The 21,705-nt window shown below is 36.5% G+C and overlaps 1 protein-coding gene across 2 annotated transcripts in view; it reads right to left on the bottom strand.

The window, feature by feature from the left end:
* Positions 1-21,705, bottom strand: part of ADCY8 (adenylate cyclase 8) — a 139,042-nt gene that overhangs the window by 54,948 nt on the left and 62,389 nt on the right. For both annotated transcript variants that reach the window (XM_074840604.1, XM_074840700.1), the window contains exon 5: positions 9,972-10,099. In XM_074840604.1, coding sequence (XP_074696705.1) covers positions 9,972-10,099 — 128 coding nt within the window. The remainder of the gene's footprint in view (positions 1-9,971; positions 10,100-21,705) is intronic.

The raw sequence follows: 21,705 nt of genomic DNA, 5'->3' as shown, positions 1-21,705 counted from the left end.
TCTGATTTCCTTATCTTGAAGTAAAAAGCAAATTGGCTCCAGAGGAATAATTGAGCAAAAAGCTTTTCATTGAAAAAGGCAGACAATAAGAGGACCTTAAGTTTAATAAAATGGTCTAATAGCATATATTTACATAATACCTCTCTCTACATATATACACACACAGTCTATTAGACCAATTTAGATTTTAAGTACTATAGTATTAAATTGCTAATAAATATTAGTGTCTAACATTGGACAAACACTAGCACTGGACAATCATCAATGGCATGGAATATAACAAGTCCTAATGCCAGACAGAGTAACACTGGGCACAAGCCTAAATTGGGAGAGTAGTGGTTGGAGAGCAGCTCTGCAGAAAGGGATCTGGTTCCTCTTTAATTTCAAATTAAAGCTATATTTGACCACCAAAACACCCAGCTTTTTATGCAATCATTCAAAAGAGCAAACTTGAATGTTTGCATTACTTGATAAACTTGAAAAAATAAAAGTCATTTAAATGAAAAATCAGTTACATGAATTTAAAAACTTGTTTCTAGATCCCAAGAGAATTATCGTACCTAATTAGGCTATATCATTTAGATACTTGATTATCCTGTCCACTATCTGATTGTCATCAGTGAGAAAGATATTAGGCAACAACATGAAAATGATAAATGTCTTCTTAACCATGTGCCATTAATGGTTTCCTCATCCCCTGAAACATAAAGGTTCATATCCATTTTCCATATTTATATGATGTCCGAATCCTCATCCACATAAATATTTAACTCTTTTCAGCTGAGCTGTTTCATTCAGTGTCATCTAGCAGCAAAAATATATTAATATACTATACTATACTATAGTATAATACAATACAATACAATACAATACAATACAATACAATACAATACAATACAATACAACACTAGAATAGAATAGAATAGAATAGAATAGAATAGAATAGAATAGAATAGAATAGAATAGAATAGAATAGAATAGAATAGAATAAATATATTAGTAGACTAGACTAGACTAGAATTACAAAGGGATGAAATTTAACAAGTCCATATGCTGGATTCTGCACAGAGGATGTAGTAACACTGAGCACAAGTCTAACTGGGAGAGGAGTGGCTGGAGAGCAGCCCTGCAGAAAGGGATCTGGGGGTGCTCAGTGTGAGCCAGCAGTGTGCCCTGGCAGCCAAGAGGTCAAACAGCACCCTGGGGTGGATCAAACACAGCGTAACCAGCCAGTCAAGAGAGGTGATTATCCCGCTGTATTCAGTGCTGGTGCAGCCTCACCTTGAATATTGGGTGCAGTGCTGGGCCCTACGATGTAAGAAGGATGTGAAGGTCCTTGAATGCGTCCAGAGGAGGGCAACAAAGCTGGTGAAAGGGCTGGAAGGCATGTCCTGTGAGGAGCGGCTGAGGACCCTGGGTTTGTCTAGTTTGGAGAGAAGGAGGCTGAGGGGGGACCTCATTGCTCTCTACAGCCTCCTGAGGAGGGGAAGGGGAGAGGGAGGTGCTGAGCTCTTCTCCCTGGGATCCAGGAATGGTTCAAAGCTGTGCCAGGGAAGGTTTAGACTGGACATTAGGAAGCATTTCTTTACTGAAAGGGTGGTCAAACACTGGAACAGGCTTCCTAGAGAGGTGGTTGATGCCCCAAGCCTGTCACTGTTTAAGAGGCATTTGGACAATGCCCTTAATAACATGCTTTAACTTGGTCAGCCCTGAAGTGATCAGGCAGTTGGACTAGATGATCATTGTAGGTCCCTTCCGACTGAATTCTGTTCTATTCTATTCTATTCTATTCTATTCTATTCTATTCTATTCTATTCTATTCTATTCTATTCTATTCTATTCTATTCTATTCTATTCTATTCTATTCTATTCTATTCTATTCTACTCTATTCTATTCTAAATTTAAAATACTATAAATTATAGTCTTGTATTTGAACCCTATATGGGAACTAACACACAGAGATCTCACTGGAGAGACCAGGTACAAATGATGGTGCAACTGAGCAATGCATCCCTCTGTTTGCAGTGTTCACTACGGATTGCTGGATTTTAACTTTTCCTTTGTCATAAAAATGTGGTAATGCCCTGAAAAGTCTTTGGCATACTCAGTCAGACATATAGGACTTTTGCATTTGTTCAAAATATAGCTGTGCTGTTCACACCACCTCCTGCATGACACTGCAGACTCTAATCAAGGTCCTATCCCCCTCGCCTTATCTGTTGTCTTTCACAGCCTCCCAGCAACTTCTTCCTGTGTGCTGCTCAGGTGATATTTGATCTCAGGTCTTCAGATGCACTCAGTGTGGATTTGGCTAGCTGCCTGCATCCTTTGACTGAGGGCTGTTGTGTTTTTCTGTCTGCTGCAGTGCTGGTGCACCTGCAGGGCCCTATCTTCACATTCTCTTATTTGCCCTTCACAGAAATGTGCTTTTATATTGATAGGTAGGAAACTAATTGCTTGAGGGGACCTGAATGGATCAAGCCACAGACAGTCTGAGATATATTTAAACTGGCCCTGTCCAGAACGTGAATTAAAGCACAACAGCAATCTAGTCTTGCTTCCATTTTTTTATTATTTGTAACACAAGACTGAGAGTAGAGCTGTTGAGAACCTGTTTGTAGAGACATTAGTTTTCACAAAACTTTTGTAATATGGTTTTAAATTGAATAAATAATAAATGGCTGTAGTTTAAAAGTGGGGCATGTAAAAAGCCAATTAATTATTATTTTTCTTAAAAATTTGGAGTGATGGGGAGTGAAAGAGATTTCTGAATTGTGTAGAGAAGAGGACTTCATCATGGTCAAATCGAAATCCCTAACAGCCATACTACCACATACTTTCAGGAGGTCTTGCTTATATACTGCTATAGGGAAAAAAAAATAAAAACTTTGAAACAACAAACCCTGGATCATCTTCATCAATAACAGTAGTTCTCATTTATTCAGAAAAAAACTTCTCATAAATAATATCGTGTACTACATACTGAAAAAATGAAAAGTGTTCATTTTGTATAAGCTTAAGTGTTCCACATCTTTTAGTTCTTCGGTCTCTTAAATTTATTCATCAGTGAAGCTTCTAATTATAAAAAATAAAATGTATTATTTGCTTCAACCAGTTTACAGGCTCTCACAAATACTTTGCAAAGCACATGCATGAGGATGCATTATTGATGATCTGTAAAGCAGCCCTGTTTACCTCACAAGCTGTCTGATATCTTATCCAGGATGAGGCAACTGTGACTGATGTTATTCATGCTCTTCATCTTATTTCAGTCAAGTCAGTGATAAAAATTTCATTGATTTTAATTGGATCTTGGCGTTTCCTTCTGGCCAGCATACTTTGATGGGCATTTGATTTTTGTGCTGTTAATCAGAGGCTTTCCTATTTGTATGTAGAAGGGGAGCCAAAAGTTATAAATCTGCTTTTCAACCTTTACTGTAGCTGCCAAAAATCTGAATGCCCTGCAATTCACACCTTGCATGTCCAGACAGTGACATACTGGCTACATCTGTGCTGACCCGTTTAACTCTGCAAGGTTCTGTCTATACTTTGAGATACTTAAAAGAGCCCCAGAATGTTTTTTTTCCTGGTCAACTAGCCCTCTCACAGCCTGTTCCCAGGTTCAGCAGCTTATATGTGATGAAGACCATTTCCAGTAGGCAATTTGAATGCAACTGCCTGGTTTTGGAAGCAAAAAGTTCAGAAGAATGGACTTGGACAGTCTGTGCCACTTTTTCCTGGTGACAGTTAACATTCCCTGGGGCTGTTTAATTTACCTATCAAGACATAGCCATTATCATCCTTGTGCAGATGTAATAGGAAGGTCTGTGTATTCTGGTTGAAGTAAATAAGGGTCTTATCTGACCCTGCTTTGAGCAGAAGGTTGGACTAGTGATCTCCTGGTGTCCCCTCCAAACTGAACTGTCCTATGATCCTAAGGTTCAATTACATAGAGAATTTTTTGGTTGGACTCAACAGATATGTGGAATTTTGCTAAAGGAACTCAAATGATTTTTGGTGCTGACCTGAGAGGGTAGTAGGTGAACTGAGGTAAGTGCTCTTTTTGGTGTGACTCTGGGAACTGTGTCATGCTTGTGAAGGAGATATCCATTATTTTTAAAAAGCTAGGTAATAGGATGTACTAAACTACTGAATAGTTCAAAGAATACAGCTCAGGTAATATGACTCACAGGATATAACACTTTGTAGATGGACTTTACACAACACTGAATTTACAATTTAAGGTAGATATTATCCCAAGAAGCCAGTTTAAAATAGCTCCAGGGTGAGTTTACCTTGGAATTAGAGCTGAATTCCAATGTCAGCAGAAACTATTATCTGGAGAAGTTTCATATCATCAGACTTATCATTAATATAACTGACTTGTTCTGAGTTCAGACGGAGACTATAGCAACATGGACAGAGTTAAACCACTCCTGTATTCTTGTTTGTTATGTTTATCTGCGCTGAGAGGCAGGAAACTAATATATCACAAGAGACTACAAACAGTATTATCAGAAGTCTGCTTTTTCATCTGAAAACTATGTTATAAAAAGCTATATAGTTATATACACTCCTATGCCATCTTGCCAATATAGCTTTGACTATATTTGGTGGCACATTCAGAAGAAAGATGCTCAGAGGCACACGAATCTCTTAATCTCTACCCATTTCAATTCATATTGTCACCCAACAGCACAAACAGGGAAAGATATACTGCCCTGACGCTCTGTTCATTTGCAGTCAGTGGCTGAAATGGACACATGGAGGTGACGATGTGATCAAGTCCCAGTGTGAAACCTATTCACTCTCTGGCCTGTCTGAAAAGTGATGGCTGAACTTGTGAATATCTTGCAACGTCCCTTTCCACCAGCACACAGAAATGAAGGTAAGCAGTAGTCTTTTCGTAGGCTGAGCCTTGTACATTATAGAAGAAATAATCTGTGGAAGGAATCCAGAACTGGATCAATTATACTATTAAATAATTATTTATGAATCATGGAATATGAAAGCAATCCCTGGATGTTTCACTGTCTGATTAACTTTTTTAACAAGCATTGATCACTTCATGAATTGTTTTTAATACCCAACAGATGAAGTTAAACGCAGTTTTTCATGCTAAAGGCACGAAACTTGCCAGGTCAGTCACTGAGATCATCTGAAATAGTTGTAGTGTGTTGGGGCTTTTTTAGTTTTGTGGTTTTTTTTTTTTTGTTTGGGTGGTTTTGTGTGTGTGTGTGTGTGTTTTGTTTAGTTTTATTTTTTTTTTCCTCTCATGAATTGATGCTAATATTAGCAGTTAATTACAGAGTTTTAATGAAGACAAGCTGTTATGTGATTTCTGGAGTTTAGTTTACATTGTATGCTGGAATTATTTTGTCTGTCATAAAAATTACTCTTTCAGCTGGTATTTTAGTGGGAAATAATCCAACAGATGAAACCACTCAGAACTCCTTGACTTATCAAACAAATACACCAGCATAAAGGTTTGTTTGATTTTCCACTGTTATGTGGATTGTTGTGGGATTTCCATCATTATATCATGTGAGTGAGTCCTTGAGGAGCTGGACCTCACACAGTCTCCCTCCCCACTCTCTTCCCAGTCACAGGGATTTTAGGAATAAGGACATTTGAGAAGGTGGTGGTGAAAGCAGCAGCTCTTGCTGTGAAGGCAGCTCCTGTCACTTACACTGCCACTGTGTCCCAAGCTGAAGAGCAGAAGGGACAGTTACATTGTCCACCTCAATACATTGTCTCACACAGGCTGGTACATTATACCCACTCATGCTTATTTGTATTCCTGTAACTTGTGCCTGATGGAAATATTTACTCTAGGAAGAAATTCAGTTTTGATTTGAAAATACTGAGGAACAGAAAAGCCATCACTTCTCTTAGTAATACCATCACCCATTTTCAAATCTAGTGTTTTCTGCCCATAAATTTTTTTATGTGCTGCTACCAGATAATGTCTCAATCATTTTTCTTGCTCAGCTAAACAGATCAAGTTTCACAATTTTCTTATTTTAAAAGCATTCTGCTTCACAAATTATTTTTGTGACTTTTCCCTGTACCTTTATAAAAATGTTTAGCAAGCTTTTTAAAACGAAGCCACTACATCAAGATTCATCTCAGTCTTAACATTGACAGACTATGCTCTATGATTTACACTTTGGAAGTAGTTTCTCCTCCTCTTTAAGATTATTTCCTTCACCTCTCTTCACAGCCCTTCCTCTACTTCTGACTTCTTTCATGCTTCCCATTCTTTCTCCTTTACTCACTTTCACTCTGAACTTTCCTCACTTTGTTTTATTTAGTTATTCCTCTCCTTATAGCCCAACCCAAAGAACAGAAAACCCCAATGAACAAGCATGCTAATCTATTTCTGAAACATAATGTGATATTTAGAAATTATTTCCATTCAGAATTACTTTTATGTACTGTATTTTTCCCTTATCTACTTTAACATCCATCTTAATATATTTGTGAGGAAATTATTGTCTCACCAGATCTAACCTCATTTTATTGTTAGGTCTTAAGCTCATGTTCTATATTTGACTGTCAGCAAATAGATATACCTGCCTTGAATTTTATCATATATCCCATCCATCTGGCACTCCAGCATGGCTTTGGAATTTCATTAACAAGCAATGAAAACACTGATGCACTCTTCTCACTGCTTTCTTCTTACATATCTTTCCCTCCTCATACAGACATAATGATAAAATGGCTGCTTTTTCTTATAGGTAAGAGCAATGGCAGATCTAGTTTCTCAGTGTTACTCTGACGCCCATTTAGCTTGGGTGATAACTTAAAATGAAACATTATCATCTGATGACTAAACATTCCACTAGTATCTCATTTCTATCAACTGTCAGTACAGCTAGGCATTAATACGATAAAATTAAATACAGGAAGAGTTATGCTGCATGTGAAAAGATATGAGAACTAGCTGAGTAAATGAACCCCTCATGAAGAGATCGTTCTTTTTATTTTAATTTGCATTTCTAACTGCAGCTAAAGAGAGTTTACAGGAAGTTGGGTTTTGCAAGACAGCCGGAGTTAGTATTCTTGCCCATGCACAAATGCGACAGGGCAACGCTTCCTTGTTTTGGAGTAAATATCACATTTCATGGAACCTTCCCATGTCTGAAAGTTGTATTTCAATTGTACTCAGTTTTTAAGTGTCCACAGTACCGGAAGACAGACTGGAAAAACAATAATAGCTTTTCTTTTATAAGATTTGTAACAAGACAGAGTGATGCAAAAAATCAGTACAGAGAAAATAATGATCTTGGATTGTTTTGTTGAGTTCTGAACAGTTCCTTGCATCTGCAAAGAGAGAAGTGGAGCAACAAGACTCAAGTCCAGATCCTTGGTGTATGAGCTTAAGATCAAGTTGTGGAGTCTCAATTAACAATCAATTAACACTTTAACTGTATGGATTTGAGCTGTATGAAAACAGTCAGAAGTCCCTTGTGAGTCAATCTGTCCATGTAGATTTATTTCACCTGTTGTGTAATGAATAGATTTGACATTCTTGCTCAATTCCCACTGATCGTGCAGTCATAAAGAAGACTAGAAGGAAAATTCAGTAACAGAACCCTGAGATGGTAGATTTCTGGGCACTGCATCACCAGAAGTGATGGTGCTGATACTTGTAAAAATTACCAACTACCTGTTGTCAATGGAGAGGACGGGAATCTTGGAGGATGTGCAGGGGAAAAACTGATCTGCCTAATTTAAAACTTCCTTCTACATTAATTGCATAAAGAACTTAAACCAGTACAAGAATGAGGAGTTGCAGAAGTACCTGTATTGTTCTCCATGATATAGGTGCCTAAATCCCAATTATAGGTGGGATGTTGTAGCATAAATCCCAGTTTCTGTTTTAATGTCGAATTCTTAAGCTAGGCTAAGTGCTTGAGTTAAAATATAGCTAAGAGTTAAAAGCTAAGATATAACTCTGCAAGAGGGAGAAGAAATGACTGTTTAGGTAGTATTTATGAGTAGTGAAATTTTTGGAAGTTTCCTGTAAAGATCCTTTGATTTGCAAGAAGGCTTTGAGCTCGTCTATATAACTTCAATGTAACTGTGAAGTCTGAATGATAGTTTCTCATATCCTGGATCATCTCCCTGTTGTTTTGAACATACAAAATATTTATTTTGTGAAATCTTCAGATGAAGATAAAAAAATTTATGATCATCAAAATGTAATTTCCAACAGGTTTTACATCTGATTAAATTCTGCAGTGACCAATATAGTAGAAGCTCAGTTTTCTAAAGAAGTTGTTGTTTTGTTTTGTTTTGTTTTTTTATTTTAACTGTAAGACATATCTACTAATTTAAGTTCTAATTAATGGACTGTAGTAACTCCACATTCTCTCAGAAATGTGAACTGAAGTATTTGTAATATCCCATGGAGCGATTCGTCCTCCCTGTGAACTATACAAACACACATTAAAATAAGTAACATAAGACTCCTATACAGAAAAACCTGCTCATCGAATGGCCAGAAATTCAGGTACTGGGATTATCAAATAAATTGGAGGCAATCTGAACTGAATTAGCCTGGGATGACCCAAATCCTAATGGACTTTGGTTTCCCAGCTCCTACTGAATATAACTGTCATTTAAGATACTGAAAATACAGTACCATTTCTACTGGACTACTGCCTCTGAGACGCCATTCATAAAAAGGCACTGGAGTGCTAGAGGCTTCCACAAGTGTAAAGAGATTCAGAAAAATTTACTATCTTAGGAGAAAAAAACTTACAATGGGTTTGCTGAAGATGATTTTGCCAAGCAAATGCAAATGATCTGTTGTGTGTCTCCAAGAATTTTTAACAATGCTGGCAGATTTTTTCATCTCTGTATTCTCTAATTCATGTTTCACTTTCACTATGGGAATTCCAGAAGCAAAATATTGATTACTTTGTGCAACATTTAGTCTGTGATAATTGAATCTAACCTTCTTAGACATCATTGTTGTATAATCATTATTCAGTTACATTTCCCATTAATTAATTTTTGTCAAATTCTTTCTCTATTATGATCTCAGTAATGTAGCTGCAGTACGCATTAACTGTCTGATGCACGTAATGATACACATTCAGATTAAAGGGACAAAGCAGTCTGGAAAATAAGCAGATGAAGAGATTGGACAGCAAAACATCCATGGAAAGAAGAGAGTGTTTGACAACACTGTTTTACGGAAGACAGAAACAGAAGAAGAATCTGGAGAAGGGGAACTCGGCAACATTGATATAGAGGATAAAAAAGATGGCAAAAACCTCTTCTGGAGCATTAGATGTCAGCTACTGCCATGATAAATTATTGGACTAGCTCTATACACAGACTGCTGAAACATTGTTATTATTAATCCTAATTGCATCAAAATACAATAATCTATCAGCAACACAACTATATTTACATGATGAGAACACACTGCTTAGTTAAAACACTTCCAGTGCTTGTGGATTTAAGCACCAACTTAATTTAACAAGTAAAATTTACTCATCTGGCAAATCTTAGTGCTTATGAGTTTGTCTATGTGCTAGTTTCCAAGCTGAAGTATTGCCACAGCTGTCTATTTAGGGTGTATATTGTTGGTTTATTTTATTAAAGGGGTTATAGAAAGCAATACAGCCTCCTCCTCCTCAACCCCCTCTTAAAAATGACAACAGTACAAAGTGAGAACTGTTAAGAACCATGAAAACGATCACTCACAATGCACACACAGCTGTTGTGTTATATGTTCTGAAATAGCACAGGTTAATAAAATGCATTTAGTACCTGTTCCCATGCATTACATGGATCGAAAAAGTCCTGCCCTTTTTACAGTGATAATCCTGAGGTCTCTGAACTCCCATAGGAATTACTTGTCTAGTAATAGCATTCTCAGATAAGAAGTTCAGGAGACTGTCAGAAACAATGAAAGAAGAAGAAGAAGAAGGAAGAAAATCAACACTACCTGATAGTTTTGATCATGCTGAGCCCCATTTCAACACAGCAGTGTGCGTGGTCCTGGCGAGGTTCTGGGAGTCCCGACACACAGTAATAACAGTCCCCCAGGATCTTTATTCTGAGACAATGATGTTCCTATACGTAAAGGTATCAAAGAGAAAGAAAAGATTTGCAGTTATTTTTTCACTATTTTAAGGTGAATGTGAAAGTGGTTGAAAAAAATACTGAAAAAAAAAATTTAAAACGTGTTGCTGGATGTTGTCTGCTGATTCGTACAATCCTGGTTTATTTCATGTTTTAAATAAAATACCTTTACATTTTAAGTAAAAAAGGATATAGTGATTTCTGTCTTATGCTAATCAGAGATGTCCTTGCTGATGGTGAGAAAGTGTTCATCAGAGTTAGGCTGGAAGCTAGACCAAGGATTCAGAAACACCAGCTGAGATAATGAATAACCCATTTTAGACTATATTCCTCCAGGGCATCCTTTCTGGCCCTTTTTTACACTGGAAATAAATGAAAAACCTCTTTCCTGCCACTGATAATCCCTCCCCACTTAAAAGTTTCCATTGTCACTCTCAAGAAATCCCAAGAGCTGTAGGAGTTAATCCAGTATCTGCATACAAAGGATATCAAAGAAGGTGCCTTGCATTAGACTTGCACACTGGGGAAATGACATTTATTTGGCATCCAGGTAGAGACATCCTTTACCATAGGAGAAAATACTGACTTTCTTTTCTTAAATATATATTAACAGTATCCTTATACACTGAAATAGCATATTACTGTGTGATTGGATCATTATTTTAGAAGATCCTTTGCTAATGAGCAGAAATACCTGAACTGCCAAAACTTTTGCAGTTCCCAGACAAGCAAAACAAGTGAGCCCAAGATTAACTGTATACTTTCCCAGTGTATTCTACTGGCTTGGCACTCACAGGAAACAAGTAATGCACAGGAACAGGGAGCATAGTAATTTAAAGACAGAGCTGCAAGTGTCTAGGGGCAGACAGTATCACAAGTTGAGTCAGAGAATTGTTTTTATGATAGAGAATCATTGAAATAATAAGTGCAGTATTAACACTCAATCGGTCAAAACTCCAATGACAGAATATTAAAATGAAGACCACTCATTACTGGGGAGTAAGATAATGATTTGTAAAACTAGTTCATTATATGACAGCAAAATTTGCCCTGTGGTTTTTATTTCAACTTTTCTCTTCTCTTTCTGTCAACCTGTGGTGGAGGCTGCATTAATAAAAGGAGCAGGGATACACTAAAGCCTCTGGGGAAGAGACAACTTTAAGTAGGATATAGGAGCAAACATGAACGCTGACTGTGCCTCAGGAATTGAGTACTAGCCAAATGAATGGGACTCCAGGTTATTATTCAAGATTTTGCCTAGGAAGAATAAAGCTTTGTAGTCAACCTCAGACAAGTCTTTACAAATCCTAGAGTGGCACAGAGAACCTACACACTTGCACTCAAAAGTCTTTGCAGAAGTCAGCTGAAGCTTCAAGCATGCCAGAAAGGGTAAAATCTGCTCTGGGCACAGGGCCAAAGGAAGCTGATTCACCCACAAATCTCCTTAAACCATCAGTAAGAGCTGACTGTGTTTCAAGCTTTGTCTAAGTCTCCAGCTAATACCATTGCTGGCTCTCAGAACGTGATGCCTAGCTGCCCAAGTTTCACAGGAAATTCAAGACTTCTAAGATGTCAAAATTCATGTCACTCTACTCTTTCCTTGTCCCCTTCCCTTCAATCCCTCTGCAGAAACACACAAGTGAACGCTGGGTACTTTTCATATGGTTGCAACTGAAATTGTGCATCCTAAAATCCACTGAACCATTATTTTTTTACATATTTCCTCCTCAATGGAAAGAATGGGAGATTCAATTTTACCACACTTTCCACCTTTTTTTTTTTTTTTTCTCTAGAGTGTAACTATGAAACAAAGTTAATCAACAAGGAGCAAGGACTCAATGGCATAAATTAGTGCATGCCAAACTGCTAGTGGGTTTCCTTAAGATTCTCTCTGTGTTCCCTGGTTAGACAAAATGCAAAGAGCTAAAGCTATTATAAAACACAGATTCTAAAGTTCTTCGACTTTTCTAATAGTGTCACTCAATTGATTCATATTCTAATTGACATTTGTTTACATCCACAAAGTAAAAGGAGCATTTATAATGTCATATCAGTTTGACTGGGGTGGAGTAAAACAGAAGGCAGCACTTTAACTCCATTCAGACCCACTACAAATACATTACAACTGATAACCTCATAGTACAATAGAGAAAAAAAAAGGGAAACCAGTCAATTTGCAGGAAAGAAAGAGAGAAAGAGAGAGAGAAAGAGAAAGAAAGAGAGAAAGAGAGAAAGAGAGAAAGAGAGAAAGAGAGAAAGAAAGAGAGAAAGAAAGAGAGAAAGAAAGAAAGAAAGAAAGAAAGAAAGAAAGAAAGAAAGAAAGAAAGAAAGAAAGAAAGAAAGAAAGAAAGAAAGAAAGAAAGAAAAAGAAAGATATATATCAAGTAGTATCAAATTTTACTATTATAATTACATTTTTACATGCAACATTTATCATGTAGTCTTGCACCTGAAGTACTTGCCTATCTGATGATGTGGGAATGCCCTATTAAGTGAGCATCTAATTCAGCACAGTTAGAGAACATAGTCTATAACAGAAAAAAAATTGCAGCTGTTTGGTTCTTAATGACTTATTTAAACTGGCTGAAGTGCTGATTCCATTAAAGATAGGTGAGACCTCTGTCACCTGGCTGCATGTCTCCTCATTTGCTGAACATCAGAACGAAGCAGACCACTTCAAAAAGAAGTGATTTTTATAAGAATAAGAAAGAAGAACCTTAATGCATAAGAAGACCTACTAATGAAAGTTTGTTTGTAAATGTGAGTACATGTGTGTGACACAGGAAATCTGTTCAGCTGTACACAAATGTGTGCTTTTTCTTGTCATGATATGTCACCTCTACACTCATTTAAAAAAGCCCAGGAAGTCATCTACAGAGTGAGATATCCAAACGGAGATGACTATATATAGGTGTCTGTATGTCAGCCAGCAGTTAAGGCTGCCATTACAGTCAAAGGACAGCCAAGCAATGCAGTCAGTGAAGCCTAGGGACTGATTCAGCTCACAGCTAAAGTAGTTGTTTGGGTTGCAGTTCAGTTGTTTATAGTCACCTTATGGTACAGCGGTAAGACCCCTTGGTATGTGAGGCACCCACACAGGACTAACAGACATGACATAAGACATATATCCTTCTGGAGCAGTGCAAGGGCCAATCAGGATGTCTCTATTGGCACAAGAAGCCCCAAGGAGCACTTAAATGACTCCTTGTCTTCCTTATTTTCCTGTTAGTCAAATCATTATGACTGTTAAACATGAAACGTGTTACAGTCTGTCCATATTGTCCCTACCCTTTTTATTCTTCCCTTATTATTCCCATCATACCTGTTTGAAAAGCAAACTGTGGATTTTTTAGCACTGGAAATGTTTCAGCTAGAAAAAGATAATTCCACAACTGCCAGGAAGGACAGAGGGCTAATGGTATCTGCCTTTGGCAGAGGAGGACTGCATGGTCTCCTGAGATTCCCTCTGATAACTCTATAGTTTAATCACATTTACAGTTTAGACTAGATGCTTTGTCAGGCTGATTGTATTAGTACATTAAGGTTAGATTCATGGCTAATGTGATAGACATGCTGTAGTTGTAAATAGGAGACAGAGTTTTGTAAGGACCTACCTACTTTTCAGTGGTATAAAATGATAACAATAACATTCAAGTTTTTCCTCACACACTAGAGCTCAAGCCTGCTTCATAAAACCATCTCACTGCACCGGTATCTAAGAGTTGCAAGCTGATATTAAATGAAAATGAACGAAAAATATAAACATTCATGAAGAAACTGTAAAATGAATAAATTATTTAAATAAGAGAAAATGACCATACAAGAATTTTGATGCAGCCAATATTACACTACAGTGTTAAATCCTTACACTGTTGAGAGGCTGTTATGATCTGCTCTTTATTTTAGTCTATTCCTCTTTCCCTTCCCATAAGCAGTTCCAGGAGTTGTCCTTGGGTGTGTAAATGGTAGCTGTTATTATATAGACATTCAAATAAGAATACATCAGCCTCTCACCCCTCCCCATATTCACTCAGTAATGTCATTTGTTGAAGGTATCAATTAATTTCTCAACATGTCACAAATAGGTGGTTTTTTTCCCCTTATTTACAGCTTCTCATTTGCTACAAGTGAAAGATTAAGGGGCCTGATTCTGCAAAGATCAATTGAAATCAGTAGAAATTTTGCCTGGGGATATTGAGCAGACTGAAGCACTCAACTATTAATAATTCTAGGCAAATTCAGTGCCAAATTGATTACAAATCTTTTTCCAAATCACCTTAATCTAGAGCATCAGAAAATATGCAGATTTTTCATAAATAATTACCTCATATGTATGAATGATTTATGTTTAAGCTTATTAAATACACACTTAATGATTGGAAACAAAGCAAACTGGCATAAGGCGGAGCTGGAGAAATGAGTTTCTCAAATACCAAGTTACTGAAAGACACAGTCAGAAACTTCATTAATATTTCTTGTTTCCTTGGGCTAAATTTCTGACGAGCGGAAAAAAGTGATTGTGTTTTATAAGTTATGCCACTTTGTCAATTCTGCCTGTGGTGAATTAATCACTTCACCTACTTTTGAAGGGAATCCCGCAGGCTAGTGAACAGCCCACAGAAAAGTCCACATTTGCAATTTTTATAATTTCAAGCTCAAAACTTAGAACGTTGTGGATGGGAAATTACTGAGGCTGAACTACAGAACAAAGAGATTATACACATAAATCTTTTAAAAGGTGGCCAGAGTGAGAGGAGGCAGGGACTTGGCCTTTGTGTACAACAGCTCAGTTCCTGAAATGTTTGCCAAAGGTATAGGAAACCTAGATAAAAGGCCTTTCTCAGCATGAATGGGGTCTAAGCCAAAGCTCTTAATCAGCAGGCTGTTTTGGGGTGGGCTGGAGAGAGAGAGGTCTGTCCAAATTCCTCCTATTGCAGCTCTGTTGGTTTGGAAAACAGAACTGGGACCTTGACAGAGCCAGATAGAGGGAAGTTCTTGAGTTCGGTGATACAGGCAGAAAGGAGGACCAGGTTTGGGTCATGGTTGCAAGGGCTGTTTCTATTCTTTATACATGTAAAGGGAAAAATGTGGCAATCTTTCATCCTCTGCCTGGACCAAGGAATACTTAAATATAGCCCTATATTAAATTCTTTTTCATAGTTTAACAGATCACATAAGGAATGTTTTATTTTTTTAGAATAGCCTATAGCAGTGTAGTTAGGACTTCTCCAAGCTGAGAGAAAATATGGGTTTGGGGTCTCTCATGCTGCAGAAGGAACTGAGGCACGTTCTTGCGTGAGTTTATAGTATATTATATCAACACTTCTGTCCCTTGCCATACTGTGGAAGAAAACCAGCTGTGGCTGTTGTGTCTGGTGAACAACCATCCTTGCCGGCTAGTGTTAATTAGTTGATTATGCTGTAAGTCTTTTTAGGCACAGAAATCCCTGTTAGAAAGATTCAAGGTGTGTTTCCTTCCTACTAAGGCAGGAACAAGTCTGCATGGAAATTCTGCCCCTTAGGAATTTCTAGAACTGCAGATACATAAAGGGTGAGGTGCACATTTCTCAAGAATATACTTGTGAAGCCAAGATTTCATTCACATGTCAATTTAGTCAAAAAAGTGCTTTGGTTTTTTTTAGGTTTGGATTTACATAACTCTTAGTTCCGAAATCACCAAGAAGTTTTGAAACTGAAATTTTATTTAATCTGTCATTTTCATCTGACTTTTTTCATAAAATACCTGTAGACTATCACTTCTAGAAGTGTTATGTGGACTGCAGTTTTATTTGACTGTTCAAGTCTTTTGATGATTTACTGGGCTCTTTAGCATCTGAAATACTATAACTTTAGTAATAACATTGTTTAATAGTGGTGTTTTTTCTCTAGTATTAGACAATTAATTATTAACATTGGTGTGGAGGGAAAACACCCAGAATTAAGCACTGCAAAAAGAGTGTTGACTCCCTCTCATTACTATAAATTCATACAATGTTCTTATAATTAATTAATCCATACTGCTTAATACAGTACCCTAAACATGCATGAAGAAACTCACACCTTTATTTACTGTCACATATTTATAAACAGGTTTTTTTAGGGAGTCTCTAGAGTCCTGCGGGTTATGTGCTTGAAGATCATTTCACAAAAGAACAAAGCACTGCCAGCTCAGAGGTTAAATGTGGTTAAAGCACTGCAACGGGAGTGCCTTTATTGAGACAAACAAGCCTTTAACCCCCTCCATTCTCTCCTCTTTGACACCAGCTGGTGCAGGTATTGTACTGGGGCTATAGATTATGCGTTCTTGTGGAACCTGCTAGTTAGGCTGGTTTCCACCCCTGGAAACCCTAATCACAAGTAAGACTGGTAATACACTGTTGGAGGAATTTTTGACAGGTTGTCTGCAATCTCCCAAGAGGGAATTTAACCAAGGTTACAGAAAAAGACCACCTCTCTTAGGAAAAAAAGATTAAAAAAAATCAGTTGTTTAATAAGCAAAAGCAACCTGTGATTCACTTTACATAAATAACTCTCCCACTAACAGTGGGCTAGTGACATAAAGGGTAAAAAGGCTCATATTAAAGTGTGAATTTTCCATTCAGCACCTACAGTTCCTCTGAGTAAGAAGCACTGGTGTTCTGGTTTATCCTATGAGAACTGATGAGAGTAAAGAGATGAAGTGTCTTACAGGCCAGTCATTTTATCCTTATATGAAACCCATGGGTTTTAATCTTTCAGGAGAAGATTTCTGTTTCAGAATCAATGCTTCATATTAAAGATGAGTCCAAACTCAAATCTAAGACTGTGTGTTTGTGCATGCATCTAAACTAAAATGCTGTGACTTGATTTTATCTTTAGGTCTCAGTAATGTTGGACTACCTCTCAGCTGCTGTTGCAAAAAAGCTTACCAATGCCTGCTCCTCTATTTAGGGTTCTACTCTTTCCTGTTCTTCATATCTGAAACCGAACCTACACACAGTGTAGATACATCTAGAAATATGACAAACAATTTAAATCATAGTATTGGCTGACTTCTAGCACTCTAGAGAAGGCAGAGGAAAAACAAATGTCAAAAATAACTATTACTTCATGAAAGCAGGACCTTATCCAGGCTTAAGTATCTTACTGAATGTCATCTTATTTCCCTTCTCTCTTCAAAATTTCTGCCTAAGGAAAATATTAATATTAATTAAGTTTCTGTTTAGGCCTTTCAGTAGATGGATATATAGGGAAATCTTTTCTTCAGTTCTGTTTTATGCCAACTTATTTTTCTCTCTTTCTAACTGTCACTTTTCTCTTTAATAACTATAAATCTTTTACAAATATCATAGAGTGATTAGAAAGGGGAAGCAGCTGCACATAACATAATATTACATTTCTTCTTATAAGAAATATTGAATTGACTTCTAATTTTCATTCAGAGTGTTCTGTGGTAATGATACAGGTATTCTGAATTTGTTGTTATTAATTATATGCATCAACATATGTTATAATACTTGATGTAACCAACTGAAAATGAGGAAAAGTCTCAGAGCTCTCATAGCTTCTGCATTACATTGAGAAAGAGGAAGGCTGAATAAGAGAAACAAGAAACTAAGCTAAATTACATTTTTCAGTAACTTGTGAATTAGTGTCTTCTTTATTATTATTTATTTTATTTAAGATGATAGAGCAGATAAAAAAATTCTTTATATGGAATTATAAAATACTACTTTTATTTAGAAGTAAATAAGGATTTATAAGGATTTTCCTTAAAATCTAAAGAAACTGCCTCAAGCTTTCTGCAATTGATCTCTTTGCTTTGATGATAATTCTTAGCAAAACCTAAGAGTTCGAGTAACTTTATTTTCAAGAATTATGATAACTCTAGGTAAGATGATTAAGAACCAGTTAAATGCTAGATCTGAAATCTAGATGTGAATGTGTAATCTTCTTTAGTGGAAGATCCTTCTAGGGTGGTCTTGAAACGATCACTTTCCAAAAGGCATGTCAAGGATTTACAGGCAAATATGAGACCATTGATAATAACGTTTGCATAAGGAATAAGACTGGTAGAATGATCAATTACCATGCAGGCATGGTGTTCATAACAAGACATCAAGACCATAAAACCCCAAAATAATATGTTTTAGTACTATAGTGTCATCATTGTATGTTCAGAAACATGATCTTTGGACCAAGTAAAGAGAGAAAAAGAGGAATGGTGATGATCTGCCTCCACAACACTAGTGGAGCTTAGTCCAGGAACACTGCTTCCAGTGCTAGCACATATGCCCTAAAAGACATTCTGAAAAATTGGAGACGGTCCAGAAAACTAGTCTCAAAAGTTATTTGAAGGAATATATCTTACAGAGAAAAAGCCTTGTAATGAGATTGGTCTGTTTCTTTTATCAAAAGGAAACCTGAAAAGTGGCTTGATCAAAGCACACAAATGTATTCCCAGAGAAAAGCAGCGGCTACAAGACAGTTCTTTTGTCTAGGAAAAATAGGTCATAGCAAGAATCAATGTATGCAATTCAAAGTCAGAAAAATAAAAAGAGAAACAAGCCATACTGAATTAACAGTAAGAGAGTTAAGACACTGGAATAAACTCCCAAGATACACAAGTACTTCTCCATCTCCTGGGATCTTCAGATAAAGGTTGGACATTTTTCCAAGAGATATACCTTTGCCAGGTGTGAAAGGTTTGTACAATATCACACGAGTAGGCTGACAGGTTCATGTAAATCACAAGTCCTTAAAATTCTGTTCATGGATCAGTAAGTGTCCAAAATTTTCAAAGGTAAATGTTAAGTTGAATACAAGATTTAGGCCCTTATATTTTAGGAGCTTTTAGAGGTCTCTCCATAAGAGTCCAGAACCCTGACTGAGAAGTCTTGGTTTCCTATGAAATGCAGAGGGAGAGTTCATCTCCTTGGGTTGGACAGAAACATCAAAAGCCATGTAGAGCTCCTGTTCCTCTCTAGGGATGTTGAACATCTCTATTGTCAGGACATCAGGTAGGTATCATGACATCCAGGTTTAAGAAGCCACAAACAAGGAACACAAACAGAATGCCTTTCTTTTTAATAAATTTTGATTATTCACGGTTAGATCACACTAATCTTTGTAGTCAAATCTGTTCAATTTCTGCAGTGACTCTTCCCTGTGTCTTTCACCTTTCAGAGGACTGACCTGGATTAGTCTAGTCAATGGTATGTAGAAGAGCAAAGCAAATTCACAGACTAGGAAAGAAAATGCATGAACAAGCCTAGAGTCCTGAATTTAGTGACTGGGACATTCACTTGAGGGATGACTGTCCCGATGATGAAGTTTTGCAGACAGAGTTCTTTCATCCTAAATACTGCAAATTTCTGGGTAAGAAATTCATTGCTGTGTTAGACAAACTGTAAATTTATAACTGTTTCTTTAAAATAAACTCACCTACATTTTTGGAATACTCACTCCTATGTGGGCACATTAAGTGTTCTCCATGAAGTTTTATGAGTTTAGGACTGTGACAGAAAGATTTCGAGAAGGATGAAGCAGGAGATGTATGACAAACCACAGAGAAGGGGGAAACCTCTGTGCATTTAAAGAAGCAAAATTTTCAGTTCCTATAAAATGTTAAAACCAAGCAGAGTGCCTTCAGGGTTAAGTGGCAAGTGAGGGAGGATTCTTTGGATCACACTTTTAGATGTAAATGCCTTTCTTGCTTTTAACTCCTTTATTGGATCTAGTCCTTCTATACAAAATCTCTGTTGGTTAAGTATAATTTATGGAATTATTAGAAAATATGGTTAATGATCATGAAAGAAGAATTTGTTCTACAAAGAATGCTAGGCAAAATTGAAATGAAAATAAAGGCAATAAGTCATATGACGTACATGTTTTTCCTAAAATACTTATGTGACGTACATACGTTTACTTTGGTTTAAGATATGTTTCTTCAGTTGGGGTAGCTATTTTTGTCAAGCCATACAGAAGCAGACATTACTCCTATAAGCTTTCTAAAAGACAAGAATGAGGTAACTTCTTTTACCCTGCTTGATTTTTAATGTAAATCAGAATGATGAGGTTTTTTTGTTTGCAAAACAAATATTGTAGATTACATTTTCAATTTACCAGTGTCCAGGCAATGGATTACGACATCACTCTGTACATGAGAAAACATGTTGCTATTTAAGATAAAAATTGCTGACCCAAAAGAGCTGTGAATAATTATAGAAGTCTTGTCTTTCTTGACTTTAATTTGCAGTCTAAGAGACTACACCAAGAGTCTTACTGATACCTGTGCAATGTGTGCACAAATACCCCATACCCCTGAGCCAGAAATATATAAAAATCAATGAGGGTGTATATCCAAGAAAGTCACACCAGGCTCCCTTTATAGTAAATACAGAGCATGTCTAGAGAGCAGGTCAAATATATTCAGAATGTAATTCTTGTTTTCCCATAGTATGTGCTTACATTTGATTGGATAATTTATAAGCTAAACTCCATTAAATATACTTCATTGCCAACACTATCAGCCTTATTAGCTAGCTCAGATGTTGACACTTAAAGATAGTTACATGGAAAGAAACTTTGACCAAAGAAGAAAAGAAAAGAAAAGAAAAGAAAAGAAAAGAAAAGAAAAGAAAAGAAAAGAAAAGAAAAGAAAAGAAAAGAAAAGAAAAGAAAAGAAAAGAAAAGAAAAGAAAAGAAAAGAAAAGAAAAGAAAAGAAAAGAAAAGAAAAGAAAAGAAAAGAAAAGAAAAGAAAAGAAAAGAAAAGAAAAGAAAGAAAGAAAAGAAAAGAAAAGAAAAGAAAGAAAAGAAAAGAAAAGAAAAGAAAAGAAAAGAAAAGAAAAAGAAAAGAAAAGAAAAGAAAAGAAAAGAAAAGAAAAGAAAAGAAAAGAAAAGAAAAGAAAAGAAAAGAAAAGAAAAGAAAAGAAAAGAAAAGAAAAGAAAAGAAAAGAAAGAAAAGAAAAAGAAAAGAAAAGAAAAGAAAAGAAAAGAAAAGAAAAGAAAAGAAAAGAAAGAAAAGAAAAGAAAAGAAAAGAAAAGAAAAGAAAGAAAAGAAAAGAAAAGAAAAGAAAAGAAAAGAAAGAAAAGAGAAGAAAAGAGAAGAAAAGAGAAGAAAAGAGAAGAAAAGAGAAGAAAAGAGAAGAAAAGAGAAGAAAAAGAGAAAAGAAAAGAAAAGAAAAGAAAAGAAAAGAAAAGAAAAGAAAAGAAAAGAAAAGAAAAGAAAGAAAAGAAAAGAAAAGAAAAGAAAAGAAAGAAAGAAAAGAAGAAAAGAAAAGAAAAGAAAAGAAAAGAAAAGAAAAGAAAAGAAAAGAAAAGAGAGGGAGAGGGAAGGGAAGGGAAGGGAAGGGAAGGGAAGGAGGAAGGGAAGGGAAGGGAAGGGAAAGGGAAGGGAAGGGAAGGAAGGGAAGGGAAGGGAAGGGAAGGGAAGGGAAGGGAAGGGAAGGGAAGGGAAGGAAGGGAAGGGAAGGGAAGGGAAGGGAAGAGAAGAGAAGAGAAGAGAAGAGAAGAGAAGAGAAGAGAGAAGAGAGAAGAGAAGAGAAGAGAAGAGAAGAGAAGAGAAGAGAAGAGAAGAGAGAGAAGAGAAGAGAAGAGAAGAGAAGAGAAGAGAAGA

Source organism: Strix aluco, chromosome 1 (assembly GCF_031877795.1).
Source record: "Strix aluco isolate bStrAlu1 chromosome 1, bStrAlu1.hap1, whole genome shotgun sequence".
NCBI lineage: Eukaryota > Metazoa > Chordata > Aves > Strigiformes > Strigidae > Strix > Strix aluco.
This window is presented reverse-complemented; position numbering and strand designations above follow the sequence as displayed.